General features: G+C 54.9%; 1 protein-coding gene across 3 annotated transcripts in view; it reads left to right on the top strand.

Moving 5' to 3' along the window:
* EPS15L1 (epidermal growth factor receptor pathway substrate 15 like 1) overlaps positions 1-17,208 on the top strand; it is a gene marked incomplete at its 5' end in the record, with an annotated part of 99,612 nt that extends 82,404 nt beyond the window's left edge. For 2 of the 3 annotated variants that reach the window (XM_079703768.1, XM_079703769.1), the window contains 2 exons: positions 11,081-11,286; positions 16,596-17,208. In XM_079703768.1, the coding sequence (XP_079559894.1) occupies positions 11,081-11,286; positions 16,596-16,742 (353 nt within the window). In that variant the 3' untranslated portion in view covers positions 16,743-17,208. The remainder of the gene's footprint in view (positions 1-11,080; positions 11,287-16,595) is intronic. The other variant, XM_079703770.1, reaches the window with a different exon arrangement.
* Positions 17,209-19,643: the final 2,435 nt, after the last annotated feature.

The following is a 19,643-nucleotide window of genomic DNA, read 5'->3' on the forward strand; positions in this document are numbered from 1 at the left end:
CCTCTCTGGCGAAGCTCAGCTGTCGTCACTCGTGGGACCAAATGCACGTTTGGGTCTGAGTTACTCCTGGTTTTTGGGGTGCCATCTCTTGTGCACCAGCGGCTTCAGTTTTTACATTCTGTGGGAGCTGGTTTTTTGTTTGTGTTTTTAAGCTTGATTAAAGATTAATTGACATGCGACAAACACATGTATATAAGCATCAGCCTGTGCAGTCACAGTGGGGATCCCACCAACTGGGACCCTCACCAGGGTTCTCTGGGAAAGAGTTCTGGTGCCATAGGCGTGTGACCGGCACAGCCCGCGGCTGGCCGTCTGCTCTGACCCAAGCCAGAAAGTGGACCTTTGGGGGCTGTCAAGAATCGCCCTCTGTGGCATGTGCACGGAGCTTTGGCGTCAGCGCTGAGTTCTCTGTGCCTGGAGGTCTTTTCTAGAAAGGTCTATCAAGGTATGAAATGACCAGCAGGTGTCTGTTTGGGGTAGAGAGAATTGGTTTCTTCTAGGCAGATGCAAAACAGACTGTTCTGGCAGCCGCCGAAACCTGTCCGTTAGAGTTAGCGCTGGCACACCTCCCCCAGGTAAACAGCGGTGTGCTTTCTGCAACGGACCGGAGATCGAGATCAGTCAGAGCTCACCGCTAAAGAGTTTCTAGGTAAAAGTTGTTGATTTGCAAAGGGAGAAACAGATTTTTTTTTTAAGTGCAGGAAATGGCTGTGTGGGTGTCAGTGATTGGGCCTCGCGCCTGCGGCGACAGATAGCGGGATCCTGTGCCCCGGGCCCCACCCTTGCCACTTCCTGCAAGTGCAGCCCCGCGTTGCGGTTCCTGCAGCGCCCGGGTGACACCAGCTAGCGCGCCTTCACCGCTAACCAGCCAGTCACCTTTAACCTTTCCCCAATTTAATTATTATTACTGCTAATAACCTTTGCACCTTCAGGATAAAACCATGCACACACTAGTGATGTCTTTCTGAACCCTTCCCCTTCCCATAATTCTTCCAACACACACAGGACAATGGGATACCATTTAACTGGGGTCCTGTTTGGTTCAAGTGATTCTCAAAAAGTAAATAGATAAATAGTCATTTCTCCCCTAGAACATGAGTCCCCTCCCACAGCCGTGACTGACTCCACACAGGGTGACTGGCTGCGGAATCTTTCTCCTGGGCGGTTTTCTGGTTGCCGCCCACTCTTGGGCCAGCCCGCTGGCTCGGTAGTCTGCTTGACCGTCCCGGGAGCTGCCACACAGGACTCGGTCAGGGAGGACACCCCGGGTTCGTCCGTGGCGCCAGCCCAGGTGTGTGCTTGGCTCTGAGATGCCAGGCTGGGGGTGAAACCAGGGTGGTCATCCTTGGCCCGTGTGGGTTCTGTCCCCTTGTTTATTGCACAAGATCCACTCTTAAAATGGCTTCTCCAGTTGTGCCGTGCGGTTAGCACCTCAGCCTTGAGCTTAACTACTTTAATTCCGTTCCCACGATGATTTCAGAGAGATAATTTGGTGGGTACCTGTAAAGTTCTAGAACGGGACAAAAGCAGTTCACTGCCAGCTCGAGGAGCCTGGAAAATTGTGGCAGTTGCCAGCCAGCCAGGGTTGGGGTGCTCCAGGGGAGCCTCAGGCGCCCAGCCTGGCAGAGTCCTCCTTTCCCACAGGCCACCCCCTGCCCGCCGGGAGCTTCTGTGCCAGGGCTGGGCGGGACCCCTGACAGCATGTGCTCGAGAGCCGGCTCCCAGCAGAGGGAGAAAAGCCATTGTCCTCTCAGCCTCTTAACCTGTAAAACGCCTGGAGATGAATTGCTCTTTGGGGTGAATTTCTGTTCTGAAAAGTTGGCAGAGTTCGAAAATAGAAGCATTTGCCTACCTTAGCACACGCCCACCCTCCTGCACCCGGAATCGAGCGGTGGATTGAGTGGGAGTTGAGTGACGCTTTTGTTGCCTGTTGTTCAGCGGGGTGCGAGTGCCCAGGCTTGGCGTTCTGGGGCAGAGGAGTCAGGGCTCAGCCCGCTGGGCTCTGGTGGCGGAGTGTAGCAGGGCCTCGTGTTGGGGTGCAGGCTCAGAGAGTGTGGACTCTCCTCTCTGGTGGCTGTGCATCCGTGTGAACAGACAGCAGCTGCCACCTTGACCCCGGCCCCCTCCCCGGCCACCGGGGGAGTGCCTCGTGTACCTGCCCCCAGGCCTCCCGCAGCCCCTTGGGTCCACCTACAGCAAGGTGAGGGGGCCCAGGAAGATGTTCCCTGTGCAGCCCTTGCTGTTCTGATGGGATGAATGTGGTGCCTCATCTCTCCATCTCTCACATTCAGAACACTGAGTCAACCCCCCGCCGCCACCATTGTCAGTTGCAAAACAGCACATGTGTGTATCTGAGTGGGTGTTGGGAACTGGCCGTAAAGGGAGTGAGAGTGGGCGGGTCCCCCATCTACTGCAGGCTCTCTCGGCTCCTTTCGTGCGGCCCCTACAACGGAAGGGGGCTCCGGGTGGGCTCTGCACCCCCCCCCTCCAGTGCACAAATGCCTTCAAACTGGCTTCCAGACCCGCCGTGTGGCACCCTGGGGATTTTGTTAAATGTGGGCACAGCGCTTCTCTGCCCGTGCAGTGGGGCGTTCTGGCAGCATTGGCACTGCTCTATAGGGAGGAACAAAGCCTGGGCCACCACGGCCCCAGGGCTCTCCCCACCAGGCTGTAGCTAACATCTCCCTTGTCCCCCCCCCAAGGCACCCTAGGCCCCTCAGAGGGACGAGGCAGGCCAGCACACAGGGCTGATTCAGCAGAGTGTGTTGCAGGCGCAAATCAAAGAACAAATATGATTTTTCAAAAAGCGGAACTGTGAGACCTGCCAGTCTGCATTATTTTAGTTGCGAAGACTGATTTGTGATTTATAAATTCGTTTATATGTCATGTACCCCCTCCCCGTTTTTCTTGCAGAACTAAAGTAGCCCCTGTCAGGTTTCTTATGAATGTCTTAGGAGCTTTTCATGGAAACCTTGAAAATTGTGTTTTTCAGTCCAAAGGATATTTGTCTTTTGAGGACCCCAAAAGTATGGCTACTTTCCCCCCTTCTCTACTTTTCCTTCTGACAGTGTGAAGACCCCACATCCAGTGGGCTCCTCAGCCTTGACTACCCCGGGCACCTCACAGAGAATGAAAAACGCATCAGTTCAGGGGGCGCCTGGTGGATAATAGTAAATATTTGTTCAGCTTTTCTCAACAATTCAGAACCAAACCTCATCCTGTTCCCTTCAATGCATTAAGCAGATTTTTCTTAAAATTCAGTAAATATTTTTAGTGGAAAATCTCAAGACTGTGATGGTGGGGACCTCAGATTTTATCTGCCGATGCTGTGCTGCTTGGCACGGCTTTGATCTGCCGGGCTTGCCTTCTCCTCGCGTGTGCATCAGCCACAGCGAGCGGGGCTGGTGTCTGCAGGACTCCTCGCTGGCAAGCCACTTGGGTGGCCCTGTGGGTCACGTCCTGAGAAATTAGCTCTCCTCACTCTCCCGCCCCATCCCGCCACGCGGGGACATGTGTTTTTCACGTGTGTTGGTGAAAAGCGATCTTCTTCAGTAAAAAGTTCCCAAGTGATTATGGATGTGAAAGGTTGTGCTCCGGACAGCCTGCTTTCTCTCTCCCTGCAGTTAAGCTTTTTTGGTGGGTTTAAGGGGGCAGGAAGGGAGGCACCAAGGTGACAAGGAGTGCCTCCTCCCAGCCACAGCTCTCCTGTGTAGTATGACTCTCGGAAGCCTGGAGGTTGTGTAGGCGTCCCCTATAGTATAGGACAAGTGACAGTTGTGTAGGCGTCCCCTGTAGTGTAGGACGAGTGACTGTTGTGTAGGTGTCCCCCGTAGTGTAGGACGAGTGACAGTTGTGTGGATGTCCCGTGTTGCAACGAATGGCAGTTTGGGAACGTCCTGTGTTGTGTACGGTAGTAGCTCAGGTGGGGCAGCTGTCCTGACCACAAACCTTTGTTTTTTATTTTTGTGTTTTGTTGTTTTTGTATTTAAGTCTCATCTACAGAACTGCATTTTCCAACTGCAGCCCTCAATCTTATAAATAGAACGCAGCAAGTATCTGGTTGGGATGAAAACATACACTCAGACTCATGTCTATTTTCGAGATTTTCATTCATCCGATTTATTGAGACCCCCCCCCCCCAAAATCACCCAACCCTCTTACTTTTCTTCTAAGTAAAGAATTTCAAGCAAGAGAACCTGGCCTCTCTCAGTGTTCATGTTTGTACGTTGAGGGGGATTTGTGTTCCATCATTCTCTCCACTCGCCGCCGCTGCAGGGACCCTCCCGGCAGAGAGCTTCCCGAGAGGCGAGGAGGGAGGGTCGGCACGGGCTTCACCACTGCTGGGTTGCCGGGGGCCTGTGTGGCCTCAGAAAGTTCAGATGTAGGAGAATAAAAGACCTTGCTACCAGGGTGGGGCCGGCCACCGAGGTTTTTTTTTAACAGCACACACCGTGGTAAACCATCGGGTTCATATTGTTTTTGCTCAAGGCCGTCCTGTGTGTGGTTTCGGTGCACCGCTGGGGTAGCTGCTGAAACTGCTGCGGTTTGAAATAAGTCCTATTCTGTCCTATCCTCAACCTTGCGTTCCTCCCCCTGGTCATGAAGACTTCTCTGAGTGACGGAGAGTCTCTCTGGGGGGCGCGACAGCAGCTTCCAGCCCCCAGGGCTGGAAGTCGCAGCCTCCAGCCTCTGCAGTCACAGCCTCCCCTACGCTCGGGGCTCCCTTCCCTGGGCAGGTGTCTAGGAATGACAGGCCAGGTATCATCCTGGTTAGCTTTATACCAAAATTAAAAAAAAAAAAAGTGATCTGTTCTCTCTTCACTGAAACACGCCCCAGTCAAGCTCTTTCCTTACTCACAGTACCCGGAGCCATGGAAAGGCATAAAGCCAGGCAGCCGAATTTGCTCAGGGGGCACAGAGGCAGATCGAGTTACTTTGTCCCGTTTGAGATGAGCAACACCTCAGAAAATCGGGAAAAAAAAAAAACAATTAAGGAGTTAGCAGATAGTAGTTACGTAAAAGCAGGAACTAGCCCCAGAATGTTTTAAAAGTGCAGCTGCTAAAAATAAACGGGGGCGCAGAGTGGGAAGTTTGGACCGAGGGCAATCAGGGCAAGGGTTTCTTTGTAAAAAGCCTCTGCTCGTGAGCATCATGTCAGGCCGATCCGGGGATGCCACCAATTTCGCACGTGCCAGGTCCGATTGCCTCTGTGCTGAATTGCCTCTGTGCCCGAGCACAAAAACAGATAACCGAGAAAAAACCGTTTGTTTTTCTACCCCCCACACCCCCGAAAACAGGAGCAGTTGATGTGCCCTGGTTTCATATTAACACAGTCATGATTTCTAAATAACAACGGTTTCGGCAGCAGAGCAAAACCAGGCCCAGGCTGTGCTTGACATGATTGCCAGTTCTCATCTCCCCGATCATCTCTTTGCTTGTCGGAAAACCCTCAACTTGACATTCTAGCTGGCTGGATTCTTAACTGCCCCCCATACCCCCGCCAAAAACTGATTAAAAAAAAAAAATCCCCCAAAGCAGGGGAGGAAGGTCTTCTTAATTGAAAAAGGAAAAAAAAGAAAAGCGCAGAAGTGGGCGATGATGTATTTATTTGAACATTTGGACTGTTGTGGTCGCTCTCAGGGCCTGGCTGGGGTCATCCCGGCTCAGATGTCTGCCCTTTGTGAGCAACTCCTGCAAGAAATGCTCCAGGAAATCAATTGCAAAGGAGGGAAGCCAGATGCCTATATCCCTTCCTGGCTCATCAGTGGGGTTCCCCCAAAGGCCTCAGGCCCCTCAGGATGGCCCCGTGGAGCCTGGGTGGTGGCACCCCGCCCATGAGGACCCCCACCAGGAAGAGGGGGCTGGTATTACTGGCACCTGCAGTGTGCTGAGCCCTGCCTACGTGGAGCTGACCCTCAGGTGTGCTGGAGGCTAGACCAAGACAGGTTGGTGCACGGGAAGTAGACAGGGCAGTGGGGAAGCCTGCGGGGGTGGAGTGAGCCCTGGAGAAGGCTCTTCCAGGCGTGGGGAGACTGGCCGGGCTGGACAGTGCAGGGCGGTCAGCATGGTGGAAGTCGCTAGTTGCTATGGGAAGGAGGCCGCGGTGGCCAGGCTGCAGGGACTGTGCCCGCTGAGGTCAGTGTCCCTTCCCTCAGTGTCCCCACCCCTCAGGACCGCGTCTCCCAGAGTGCCCCTGCCAGAGGCACACATTATACCGGCTCAGTTCGCAGGTGAGGACCTGTCACCCTGGGCCCAGAGAAGGCTGCAGGTGTTTCAGGGGCCCCCCCGAGCATAGTTCACTCGGGAACATGTCTGTCCGTCCACGATCAAGCCCCAGTGATGCCACGGCTTGGGGTTTGGAGAGCGAAGCGGGGTCTGCATCTTGGCGCACCCTGCAGGGAGACTCTTCTGTGGTGGGTGTGGAGCACACCTGGGGTGTGGTGCTGCTCCACCCTGCAGAAGGAGGTTGCACAGAAGGACTGAGGAAGCAGGATGGTGGCGGCCAGTGCAGACAACTCAGCAGTTCAAGGGGAGGACACTGTTGCCCAGGGGCTGCACATGCCCACCACACTGTGCACGGGACATAACAAGTGGCTCTGTTAGAGCAGAGAGCTGCAGTCGGGGGTCCTCGGTTTCCTAGTGGGGCCCATAGAGGCAAGCTGTCCTGACCTCTAGGGATTGGAGCTGCGCCAGCCTGGCCTGGCATTGGCAGACCAGTAACGCTTGATTTACGAAAGCAGGCAGCCCATCCCAGGCCGAGCCCGGCTCCGGCAGCCGTGTATAGCCGGTGCTCTGTTACCCTGTGTGAGTGTGCTAGGGCCGCCGTAACAAACACCACAGACTGGGTGGCTTAGACAGCCGAAACTGATCGTCTCACAGATCTGGAGGCTGCAAGTCCGAGATCAAGGTGTAGGCAGGGTTGGTTTCTCTTGAGGCCTCTCTGCTTGGCTTGTAGACAGCGTCCTCCCCCCGTGTCTTTCCGTGGTCTCCCCTCTGTGCATGTCTGTGTCCGACTCTCCTCTGCTTCCAAGATCACCAGTCCTATTGGATTAGGGCCCACTCATAGGACCTCATTCTAATTTAATTACTTCTGCAAAGATCCCGTGTCCAAAGACAGTCACATTCCGAGGTACTGGGGTAGAGGACCTGAACATAGTGAATTGGGGGGTGCTGTGGGGGGAACCAATTCAGCCCATCACAACCCCATTTCATGGATAAGGAAACTGAGGCTGAGAGAGCAAGGCTGAGTGGGGTCGTGGCCGTGCTCTGCACCATCTTCCAGGGGCCCAGACCCCACTCCCTGCCCAGGGCCAAGCTGGGAGGGCTGAACACAGGCATGGGGAGACAGTGGGTCACAGGCATTTGAGGTGTAGGTGCCATCTGGGCAGAGGGACTGTCTGAAAAGTAGCCCTGGGTTGGGGGGCCCTGGCGGGGGGAGGGAGGTGCCGCTCAGGCCCTGGAGGGCTGTCGGGGGATGAGGTTGGGAAGGGTTTCGTGTGGGCTGTAGGGCCTTCTGGATTCGCCACAGCGGATGCGGGGCCACAAGGCAGGGCCAGGCATGGTGGAGCTTGCATGTTAGAAAGCTCCGTTCAACAGAGGGGTCTAAGCAGCAGGCCCTGCCCTAGGCAGCGGGGACACAGCTGAGGAGGACAGCAGGGCCCTCACCCTCGTGGAGCTCACGTTCTGTTGGGAAAGAGAGAAAATACACAGCAAGTGACATAATAATGACGGAGCATGACGAGGGCTGCAGAGGCGTCTGAGCCAGAAGTGGGGAGGGCGGCCTCTGTGTGTGCGGGACCCACACGAGGAAGAGCGTTCCAGCCTGGGCAGCAGCAAGCGCAGAGGACTGTGCTGGGCAGGGGCAGGATGGCCGAGGCTGGGGTGTGTATTCCCAGAACAGCGGGGAGAGCTTGGCAGTGTCGGGTCAGCTCGGCATTAAAAGGCCACCTTGCTGGGTGCGGATGGCCCATGGGGCGAGAAGCTGAGGGTGAGCAGCCAGTGGCTATCGCAGGGGTGATTCCCAGGGACCTGGGAGAGGTGAGGACCACTTGCCTGGGGTGGTGGTGCAGCCATGTGGACCAGAGCACCCTGTCTCGTGCCCACCCTCCCTCCTGCTCAGGGTGCCCCTGGGCTCCGCCTGGCTGCCCACTGCTCGCAGCTGCGCAGCCTGGCGTTGACAAGCTGCCAGGCAGGTGTTGCCCGACCGCTCCCGCCAGAGCTGCACGCTCGCCTCTGAAGAGAGGGGAAGCGGTCCACAGCAACACGGCAGCGCTCTCCGGTCGCTGTGGTGCCGGGCCTGGGAGGCCTTGGCTCACCCGTCGGCTCGACCCTTGGACCAGGGAGTAGGCTGGTTGTGTAAGGTGGCCTTGGGGGAGGCGTTTCTTCAAGGCCGGCACCCAGATCGCCCTGGTCTCTGAAGCCCAGGGGCTGAGGTCCAGGAGGGAGAGGAGGAGGCGGGATAGCTGGCAGCAGGGAGAACGTCTCAGGGAGGGGCATTTGGTGCTGGCGGGGTTGGGGGGCAGCCTGAAGTCTGTGGCTCTGTCACAAATAGGAGAGAAGGGACCAGAGGTAGAGAACTCAGCCTGCACAGAAGATGGGTCGTGGGGATCAGCCCCAGGACTTCACCCTGAGAAGCAGTTACCCTGGGGGAGAGAGGCCCTAATTCCTGCTGTGCCGCGGGGTGGACTTGGCACTGCCCTTCTGGGGAAGGGCCCACCAGGGGCTTTGTCGGAGGCTCACCTGGCTTATTGGGCCGCAGGGCTGACTGAACTGATTCGTGGCCACAGGGAGAGGTTGACCGATGTCCCAGCCTACAGCCTCCTCCCCACCCTCCCTTCTTGGTCGGGGTGCATCCTGTCAGAGCCTGGGACAGGCAGTGTGACAGGGAAGGTCAGGCTGCAGTGGGCACACCTTCTGACCCACAGCTCCACCTCCAGAAACGTCTCCTGTAAATAAACACACGTGTGTGGTGGTGCTGCTCATGACAGTGAGAGCCTGCAAAGGCCAGGGGTCAGCAAAGGGGCCCCATTAGGCCACAGGCAAGGGCATAGAGGTGCTCCGCTCTGACCGCAGGAAGCAACAGAAGGCTGGGTGCAGGGCTGCCTGTGTCTCAGAGTCCTGGGCAAGCCTCGGGAAGTTAAGAATCTCGGTTTCCTTGAACACGCAAAAAGAAACCAGCAGCAGCTCTGACGGGAGGGGGCGACTTGGGGCCTCTGTGTTCCAGCTGTCGGTGGGGGCATCCATGCACTGGCATCACCCGCCCACCCAGAAGTCCCGATTCAGGTGGGATGGGGTGTGGGGATTTTAACCAGTGCTTCTGGTGGGCTCGGCGCCCATCTCTTCTCCGTGGGCTCTCCCAGGCGGGACCGCGTCACTGATAACTCGAATTTCTCATGCATGGGTGAAGCTGACAGAGACGGGGTGGCATTTGTACCTTATGGCCACCCAGCTGCTGCGTCGAGTGACAAGTAAATAAACTTGGTGTCCAGGGGGGCCTCAGGCCAGGCTCTCACAGGCCCCCCACACACTGAGCCCTGCTTGCGCAGGCACTGCGGTGCCAGATGCTGAGTGGCTTGGAGTGGGGCACAGCCCCGTGCAGCCCCAAGGAGCATGCCGTGCACCAGTCACCCGGTCTGACCCCTACCTCTTCGTTCCCACTTCCCAGACAGGAAACTGAGGCCAGCTGGGGCTGAGGGGCTTGTCCTTATCTGTGTCTCAGAACTAAGGGTGACAGAGGCAGGAGTCGTTAGGGACACCTTGGGGCCATCAGAAATGTGACCTGGGAAGCAGTGTCAGAGAGGGTGGTTTTGGAGCTGGGCATGGAGATGGACGTGTGAGCAGGTGGGTAGCAGAGGCGAGCAGGGTGAAGAAGGCAGGTGTCCTGGGCTCAGGTGCTATAGGGGTCAGCTGTAGCTCAGGGCCACGGGCATTCTCTGGACGTGCAGCTGGATGTCCAAGGTCTTCTGTGGAATGTGACCCTCGGCTTTTGGGTTCTTTTTGCACATTACTTTGAAATTGCAAGAGTAAACATAGGCAGCTCAGTTAACAAATCAGGATCATGTTAAGTATCCTTGAGCCTCTAGCCCGGGCTTGGACACAGAGCTGCCAAATTGAACGTCTCACCCCCTGGGTTACCCCAGTACCCTGGGCAGCTGTTGGGCAAATGAATGGCATCAGGCAGGAACCTGGCCTGCAAAACCGGCAGATCCCTGAGGCTCATCACTTGGGCCCCCCGCCCCCTCTTGGCAAGCAGGCCTGGAGAAGGTTCTGGTTCCTAGCGGATTGTTCTGACATATTGGCAGGATTTGTTGGGAGAAGCCACCTGTCCTCAGGCCACAACCCCCAAGCATGGCCTCACAGCCTCATTTCCCTCCAATTCTAAACACTTCTCTCCCACGTCCCCGTGGAGATCTGCCTTGCCGGGACCAGGGCATCCCAGAGCCACCCTCTTGGCAAGAGCCCAGAAAGGCCCAAAGCCTGCCCCTTGGAGCCAAAGGGACAGAAGCGGGAGCTGGAAACGAATTTAAACCCAGGACGGCAGAGTGGGTTTGTCTGGTGAGCTGCCTCCAGACCCTCACGACTAACACGGCTAACTCTACACACACCACGTTGTGAAACTAATCGCCCTGTTTAGTTGCAAGTAATCCCCCCCCCCTTTTTTAATTGTTGGAAGCTTGCAGTGTATTTTTCTGCTCAGCCATGACTTTTTAAAAACTCAGTGTGATAGTAAATGTGTTGCCATGCTAAAATGAATCACTTTGAAACACGCCTGCATGTGAGCTTTTTAAAGATGATGTAAATTTTAGCTGCGGTGGGAGGGGAGGGGAGGGGGTCATCTGAAGTGGTTTTCTTGTAACGCCCACAAACCATTAAGCCTCCGGGATAAATAGAGAGGAAAGCCAAGATGCACGCAGATTCCCCGGGGTCCGTCCCACAAGCGGCATTCCAGCTCTTTCCAAAGCGGGATAGGGTTTCCCAGGGAGCTGGTGCCCGGCTCTTCAGTCAGGACTCTGTTCTGTCTGTGGTCAGTAACTTGTATTTCTTTTTTTTCTCCTTTTTTTTTTTCTCCTAAACTTTCCAGGTAAAAGTACACCCGTAAGCCAGCTTGGTTCTGCAGACTTTCCCGAGCCCCCTGATCCATTCCAGCCACTCGGGGCTGACAGCAGTGACCCGTTCCAAAATAAAAAGGGGTTTGGGGACCCGTTTAGTGGAAAAGATCCATTTGCTCCCTCCTCTTCAGCTAAACCTTCTAAAGCCTCCTCCTTGGGCTTTGCAGACTTCACCTCTGTAAGTTAAGTTCTCCGCCTCCGCGCCATTCCTTCCCCTCCCTACGCTTGCAGCTTCTTTGGGGTTATTTCTTTTTTGTCTCTTTCAAATGGCAAACCTCCTCCTGGCTCAAGTCTCCCGGTACCTCACACCATCACCCGTGTTATTTATTCTGTACTGCTGCTTTCTGTAAGAAAAACGGTTTCTCAATAAAAAAAAAAGAGCTCTGGTTTGGATACTCTGTGATAAGGGCACGTTTTCTTCCAGCAGGGTGGCCCAGTATGCCTGTTTTTCTGTCCTTCACGGTAGACTCTTTGTATTAGTTCTGTTGCCCAGAGCCTGTTGTGTTCATTGATTTTTTTGGAAGCCAGGACATCAAAAGCTTCTGAAGTACGAAAACAAGACTGCTAAAGTTACATTCGGGTCTTGCTGTCCTCAAAAAAGTCTTTGTGGGGGAGTTCTGATGGTCCCACCCAGTGCAGTTTGGGCAGCAAGTGCGAATTGAAGGACCCAGCCGAATCACATGAAGGGAAAGCAAATTTGATTTTTTTAAACTTTTATTTCAGTTACCAGCTACAGTGAAAACTGAAATGCAACCTAGAACAGCCACTCTGAATCCCCTTCCTTTTGCAGGGAAAAAACCCAAAAAAGCAAAACAAAAATTCAGAAAGCCATTAGCAGAGTTAAGTGCCTTTTTCGAAGCTATTCCAGGGATTTTGAAAGTCTGGCTTTGTGTCTTGGTGTGAAAAAAGATTCCAGATTGTAAAACGCTGTCACATTAGAGTGTTTTCAGTACCCTCATCAGTACCCAGAGATCTTGTTCTCAGAGAGCTTCAGACGTTGTCTTCCCAGAATCAGTTTCACTGTCTGTTGCGCACCTGTGTTTTTTAAAAGGTTTTCTTCCCTCGATTTTGCAGAGTACCCTGTTTCCTCGTTCGTTGTGAGATGTATTGTTTATAGATGCTTCCACTCCTAGAATATCCATTTTAAAGCACGCTCTGCCATATCAGTGCCCAGTGAACACCCAGTTCCTCTCAGATCCACCCCGCGCACAGCTGTCGTGGCTTATTGAAATCGCCCAAGATGCCGACACATTCCTGGCTCTTGGCGACCTGTAAATATTTTATGACTGCAGTTAGCCGGGTTTTGTTGACAGCCAGGGCACACTGTGGATATATATACAAGTGGCAACATTGTTAATAAAAGCCAGAAACAAAACCCGCTTTATCTACATTTTCTTAGATAGCACTGCCTTTATTTTTCAATGGAAAAACTGTGAAACACTGATGAAAAAAATAGAGCTATTCACGCATGACTCAGGTACTCTAGGGTAGGGCGGAAGGGTAAGTGGATTTGAATGGCAATTGGAAGAAATGACTGTTCTCTCTCTGAAATGCACAGTTCTATTTCCTGTGCCCACCCCCCCACCCCCCACTCCAGCTGGTTTTTGGAAAACTTTTTTTTTTTTAACCCCCAAGATTTCAAGTTATCATTTGACACATCATTTCTGGTCATTCCAGCACAGTTGTTAACATTGATTTTAAAGCACCCCTGGGATTTAATCACCCTCAACTCCAGGCCAGGAATTGGATTCTGCCCAGTTTGCCGCCCTGCTGTTCCTGCTGTTTTACGTTTAAAATCACCTTTCCCACTTCAGACGCCCCAGTCTTTCCAGGGGAAATCACCTGACTGGGAGATTCAGCCCACTCTAATGGGATGGGATGCGTGGGAGGCAGGACACCTAACTGGTTTGGTTTGTCCCCTCAGTCATACCGTGGTCCAAAACATGGTCAAAAGTGTCCCACCTCCAGGGACTCAGGATGTCCTTGCGTTTTCATGGCGTCCGGGGGCTCAGTCCATTGGCCGGTGGTTTCTGTGTTCATTGGACCTCAAAGGTACATGCCAACTCAAGGCCAAAGTTGGTTCCTCTGGTTTGTGTACTTCAGCTTCCCTGAGTAAAGGCAGAGAGGTCTCTAACTGCCCAGCAGCCTGGCAGCGTGACTCTTTCAGATTGGATGTTCTAAGCGTGCCATCAGGACATCTTGTTACCCGTGCAAAAGCAGCTTGGTCCGTGTTGGAGTTCAGGGACGCCAGCGTCACAAGTGTACTCAATCCCGCCCCCCTTGGCGCCCCAGCTCTGCCACTCTGGAACCCTCTGATTTACAAGCCCCCAGTTTCCATCAGTGGGTTACTTGTGCTTGTAGCGGCTCACAGGAAATCTCTCTGGTATTTCTTTTAAAACAAGCCTTTCTGTCTTAGGCGAATGTGTTTACTAGGAAGTAGTATTTAGAGGTGAGCAAAACAGCGCTTTCTTTTGGGAAGTCTGCATTAAGAGCAGAGCAAATATCAGACGGGATCAGTCACGCTTTGCGTCGTCAAATGAGTCAGATGCATTTGCGATAGCAGGATAAGCGAGTTAATGGGAAGTGGCTACAAGTGTCCCCACGCATGGTGATGGCAGACGGGTGCACATGTCGATCCCTGGGGAGGAAGGGTGCCGGTGCTTCACGTGCCTCTTCAGAGGCCTCTGAACCTCGGATTTCTGTGGAGAGGCCGCCGAAATCAAACCGCTTAGAGTCCGTCAGGCCCCGGCGCGGGAGGTATCTCGGAAGAGCAGAATGCTCGTGCCCAGCCGGGTCTCGGTTCCTCGACGGCACAAGAGTGAAGCAGAAATCGGAGCTTGCCGTTTACCGAGCAGCTCCTGCACCCTCAGGCGGTCCAGGTTCGCGCCGGCGTGTAACGCATCCAGGTCAGAGGACAAGAGCGCGGCCCGGTCAAGGTATCTCCACCGGGGCCGGGGGAAGGATTTTCTGCTGCTCCGAGACACAGAGGGAGCCACAGAGAAGCCCCTTCCTCCAGTATCCCTCAGACATCACAGCCCGTTGTGCTCCTCAAGTGCAAGCAGACCACGTGCCTGCTGCGAGTCTCCATCCTGGATCCTAAGCTGGCCTCAAACCAGTCCACTCTGAAGGCATCTAGAACGTTCCTGTCAGCACGTTTACTTTGAACACATGGACTCCTTGAGCAGGAGGCACCCGGGCTGAGTGGGCACCGTGGCGTGGGCCCAGCCTGCCCGTCCCTGGCCATGTAACCTCAGCCAATCCCTTGACCCCTCCAGGCCTTGGTTTTCAGCTTTGGTGTGGACCACCCCGGTCATTACCTGTTGGCCCCTACCCGCCCCCTCCTCTGAGCTGGCAAGGGCGAGGTCCCTGTCAGCCCAGCTGTCCCCTCCCGCTGCTGTCAGCAGCACCGCAGAGTCATTCCCATCAGCATTTGTTGTTTTTTCCTTGTTTTTCTCCTGAAGAGGTGTTGAAAAATTCCCCAAAGAATACGGTGGGGCGGCGGGGGGAGGCGGTGGAGGGGGGAGGGCGATTATCTGTGACCAGTGGTGGAAACACGAGGGGCGGGGACTGGCTTTCAGGAGTCCAACTTGGAGACCCGTCAGCCCTCTGAGCATTTTTCTGGGCAGTTTCTCTAGAAAACGAGGACCAGCCTTTGTTCCCGGGGACAGCCCCTCTTTGTGCTGACCCTCACCTGCCCCTGTCTGACTCCCCAGGCAGGTGGAGAAAGGCCTCCCAGGCTGTCCTGCTTCCTCCTTCTCCTCCTCGGGGCCACATCCAGCTCCAAAGCAGCCTCCCCCAACCCAGCCCTTCCCTGCCCCAGTCCCCGCTGTCTGGCCCTGCCTCACCCACACACTGGCTGTCAGGTCATGAAACATTCAGAAGCTGCCAACCCCATCGCCCCGTTCGCTTGCCCAGGGAGCCTCTTCAGGAGAATCTTAGCTCCCTTCTGGGGCCTGTAAGCCCCTCAAGGTCCGGCCCCTTCCACCCTGTGCTCTGTTCTGGCAGCACCAAGTTTGAGCACTTGGCGCCCAAGAGCTGGCACCTCACTGGGGATGGTGCCCAGACCTCCAGGGCCTGTCCTGTGCAGTCAACTCTGCAGTTACAGCTGACCACTGCCATCCCCACTGCCCCCCTCAAACCAAGGAGAAGGTCCAGAGTCCTGAGGGCCCAGGCTCTGCAGCCACCCACTCAGACTGTGTGTGTGTGAAGAAGTAGCCATGAATTCCTGTCTCTGTTCCTTCCACGGGGCTCCTGGTGGGTCTGCCGGGGCCTCCGCAAGAGCCTCTCTCAGGTTGGGATTGTCTGTAGGTCTGTTTGTTCCCAAGTGGCGCCAGGCCCCTCTTTACCTTTGGTGTGTCATCCAGTGCTTAGCAGAGAGCCAGCCAGAGTCAGTGCACAGAAGAGAGATGCTGATCCAGGCAGGCCAGCGGTCCGAATGGGCTGCAGCTCTGCTCGGGGCCAGTGGTGCTGGAGGCACCTCATCTGGAGACAGAGTACAGCAACTGGGAGCCTCGGGGGGTCGGGGACCCCCGCCAGGGGAAGAGCGTGTGAGGTCTGGCTTTGCTTTTCTTTCCATAGAGCTAAGGTACCCCGAATGGTTTGAATTCGCCCATCTCGGGATCAAAACGGTTTCTTCCCTTGTTTTAAAAAATTATTTTTAAAAAAGTTGAACCTTTCGGAAAAGGACCCCAAGAATAAAAAACTCCTGGACCACATGGCGGTGTAAATGCCAGGGTTCCTGTAAACGTCCAAGTACAAGGTGGCTCTGAGCATCTCCCAGAGCTCCTGGGACTGTGGCTGAGACGGAGATGCTGCGTTTCAGGACCTCATCATCTCAGTTGGCCTCAAGGCCCCTTTACGCGTTTGAGACTCAGAGATCTGTTTGAACCGGAACTCTCCAGCCCCAGCGCCTCTCACCTGGGCATGAAGGCCCGTCGAGGCCCAGGCTCCGCAGGGTTTGCTGTCCCAGCTCCTTGGGCTTCCGCTGACTCTGCTCCCCGGCTGCTTCCAGAGACGCCCCGGCCTCCCCCGAGAAGAGGCCCCGCGGAGCTTCTCCCTCACACCCCATGAAGCCTCCTCGGGGTGCTGTGGGGGGGAGTCCCTGGAAGTCTCTCAGTGTCCCCGATATCATGCCTGGCTTCCGCCTGCTTCAGGTCCCTGCAGGGACGGGACAGCTGGTTTCTCTGGTGGCAGTTAAGGTCAGACTCAGCCCTGTGTCTCAGTGCATTGACCCCTTCCAGACTGGGGCGTGCGCGCCCCCTCCCCGTCCCCAACCAAGACAAGGGCTTCCGGCGTTTCCTGGTCTTCACCTGCACGCCGGGCACCTCCCCGCACACACACCAGCACTGCGTTTCCCTGCACCCACCCGTCCACCCACGACAGGCCTCCGCCTCCTCGCCCAGCTGCACGCCCCCACCCCTCCCCGCCCCAGCCAGCAGGCAGCCAGCTCCGGGGCCGTGTAACCCACCCTCCGTTTTTCCTTCGCAGTTTGGCAATGAGGAGCAGCAGCTGGCGTGGGCCAAGCGGGAGAGCGAGAAGGCGGAGCAGGAGAGGCTGGCGCGGCTGCGGCGGCAGGAGCAGGAGGACCTGGAGCTGGCCATCGCTCTCAGCAAGGCTGACATGCCCGCCGCCTAGGCGCGGCCCCGTGTTCGCGCCCGCCGGCAGCACGGCCGCGGGGCAGGCTTGCCACAGGCGAGGCCTCGGAAGTCCCTATAGATAGACGCACACTCGGTCTCGGCGGTCCCCGCTTCACGTTGTGACATGTCACAGCCACTGTTACGTCAAGGGCTCGCTGGTCGGAGGGCCTCGGGCTCTGGGTGGCTCACCCAGGGCATGGAAACACAGCTCGTCCCAGTGCGGGGGGCCCGAGGAGATGCCCAAGGATCCACCTCTTCGCTGTGACATCCCCGTCTCCCTCCCGGAACCAGCAGGACGAGCAGAGGAAAGCGCCTGTCTCCTGCCTTTCATCCCCTGCTCACAGCTGGGCAAGTACCAGCGTGTGGGGCGCACCCCACCCCGTCGCCTCCCTGACCTCCCTCTGAGACAGACACCCCGGTGATGTATGCATTCATTGTATAAAAATTAAGTTTGAATGATTAATATAAACTATTTTAATACAAAACACAAGAATCCTTTTTTTTCTCTCTCTTTTCCACTTAAACGTTGTTTTCCTTGCATTAACGTTCACACGTGATATCACATGAGGCAGACCGGGCAGAGGTGGAAGACCAGGTCGAACGTTCCCGGTTAAATCCTAAGTGTTTGAGCAGAGAAAGCCAGTCTTGGAAGTTTTCAAGGGTCACCCTGTCCCTCGGGATGCAGCGTGCTTCTGAAATGGTGGGCTGTGACCTCACTGCGTCTAAGGCAGGTGGCCCTTTGTCCCAACAGTGCAGTTTGAAACGAGATTCCTGCATACAGTTCACTGGGGCCTCTAGTCTGCACGAGGGATGAGGCCGGCAGGGTGGTCTCCACACCAGGAACCCGTATTCAGAGTCGGCACACGGGGAGAGCTTTCCACCGGGATGCAGCTGAATTCCCCTAGAACCTTCCAGAAGCTTGGACATAACTGTTGGGACTACCTCAGGAGTTGATGAGGATATTGTGGATTTGCCCCCTGCTTTTGCTTCTCACGTCCCCAGGGAGACGAGACAGCCCCGGCCAACTTCTCTTGGGTAAAGATGATCAAAACTTGTGTGTCTGAGTGGCCTGAGCACCGAGAAATGCAGTGCAGAACCTCTGACCTTAAAACCATGCAGGAAGGGGGCGAGACACCATTGCCGGGACTTAATTATTTATTTTTTATTTATTTACTTTTGGTTGCATTGGGTCTTCGTTGCTGCACGGGGGCTTTCTATAGTTGTGGCCAGCGGGGGCTACTCTGCGTTGCGGTGCCCAGGCCTTTCATTGCGGGGGCTTCTCCTGTTGCGGAGCACAGGCTCTAGGCACACGGACTTCAGTAGTTGTGGTGCATGGGCTCAGTAGTTGTGGCTCACAGGCTCTAGAGCACAGGCTCAGTAGTTGTGGTGCACGGGCTTAGTTGCTCCATGGCATGTGGGATCTTCCCGGACCAGGGCTTGAACCCGTGTCCCCTGCACTGGCAGGCATATTCTGAAGCACTGTGCCACCAGGGAAGTCCCCAGTTGCCAGTACTTAAAGAGACCCAGAATGTTCCACATCAGAAGGAGCCTTTACTGGAAATGGCAGGGCACGCACAGGCCCTGTTTCTAGGTATCTGTGGCTCGGATACCTAGAAACCCTTCTCTTGAAAAGTTCCTTTTCAGTGTGTGTTCTGGGTCTCTGGGTCCCACCAGTCTTACCTTCTCCCCTTCCTTCCCCAGCTAGGGCAGGGCTGTTGACAACCCCCTACCTACCCCAAATACTTTATCCCAGCCAGGGAATCATTCTGACAGAGACACTTACTTGCTTGTTTTTGCATTTTAATAAACTTAATTTTTTTAGACCAGTTTTAGATGTGCAGAAAAATCACAAAGATAATACAAAGGGTTCCCATAAACCCCTCACGATTTCCTCTCTTTAACATCTTGCCTCAGGCTGGTACATTTGTTATTGAAGGAACCCAATATTGAGCTATGATTAGTAACTAAAGTCCACACCTGATTCATATCTCGTCAGTTTTTTCCTTAATACCCTTTTTCTGTCCCAGGATCTCACATGGCATTTGGTTGTCGTGTCTCCTTAGGTGCCTCTGGACTGAGATAGCTTCTCAGACTTTCCTTGGTTTTGATGACCTTGACAGTTTTGAGGAGTGGTCAGCTGTCTTGTATGTTGTCCCCCGTTGAGATCTGTCCATGTTTTTCTCATGGTTAGCCTGGGGTGACGGGTTTGGGGAGGACCTCAGGGGTGAAACGTCCTTCTCATCACATCGTATGGAGTCCGTGTCATCAACAGGATTCATCACCACTGATGTTGACCTTCATCACCTGAGGATAGATTGCTTTCGAAAGACAGTTTTTCAGACCCAGGTATGTAGTTACACAATCTTGCATCAGAGCGATACTCTGTGAGATTGAAAGTAAACCATAAACTGGTGTTTACGACAGATTTAGGGGAATGTAGAGATCAACCAGGACAGTCCAAGCCCTTGGTAGTCTTTCTGAGGTCCTGGAGTGGGTGGGATTCCTCGGTGCCCATGGAAGGGCCTTGCCTCTCTGCCGTGACGTGGGTCTGGGACCTGGTGCCTGGTGCCAAGGCCTGTGGGCTTCCTAGCCTCTGATGCGCCCCTAATCCTCTCTAGGAGAGCTAGCAGCTCCCGGAACGTGGCTGGAGGTGATCCCTAAGGCTTTTTCTTCCTGCAGTGGAACCATCAGAATAAATCCGAAAGCCCCATGCCGCGTACCCCTACTATTATATCCCTTTGGGGAAGGCACTGACCACGTCACCTCTCTCCGAGGTGGTCACAGGTCCCCATTTGAGCATGTGACCCACACTCTCTATCTGGTGAAAACCTCCCGGTTTTCAGAGCATTCAACATCTGTTATTTTGTTCTACCTCAGAACAACCTTGTAGGTAAGGAGG

The sequence above is a fragment of the Hyperoodon ampullatus genome, assembly GCF_949752795.1.
Source record: "Hyperoodon ampullatus genome assembly, chromosome: 4".
Taxonomy (NCBI): Eukaryota; Metazoa; Chordata; class Mammalia; order Artiodactyla; family Ziphiidae; genus Hyperoodon; species Hyperoodon ampullatus.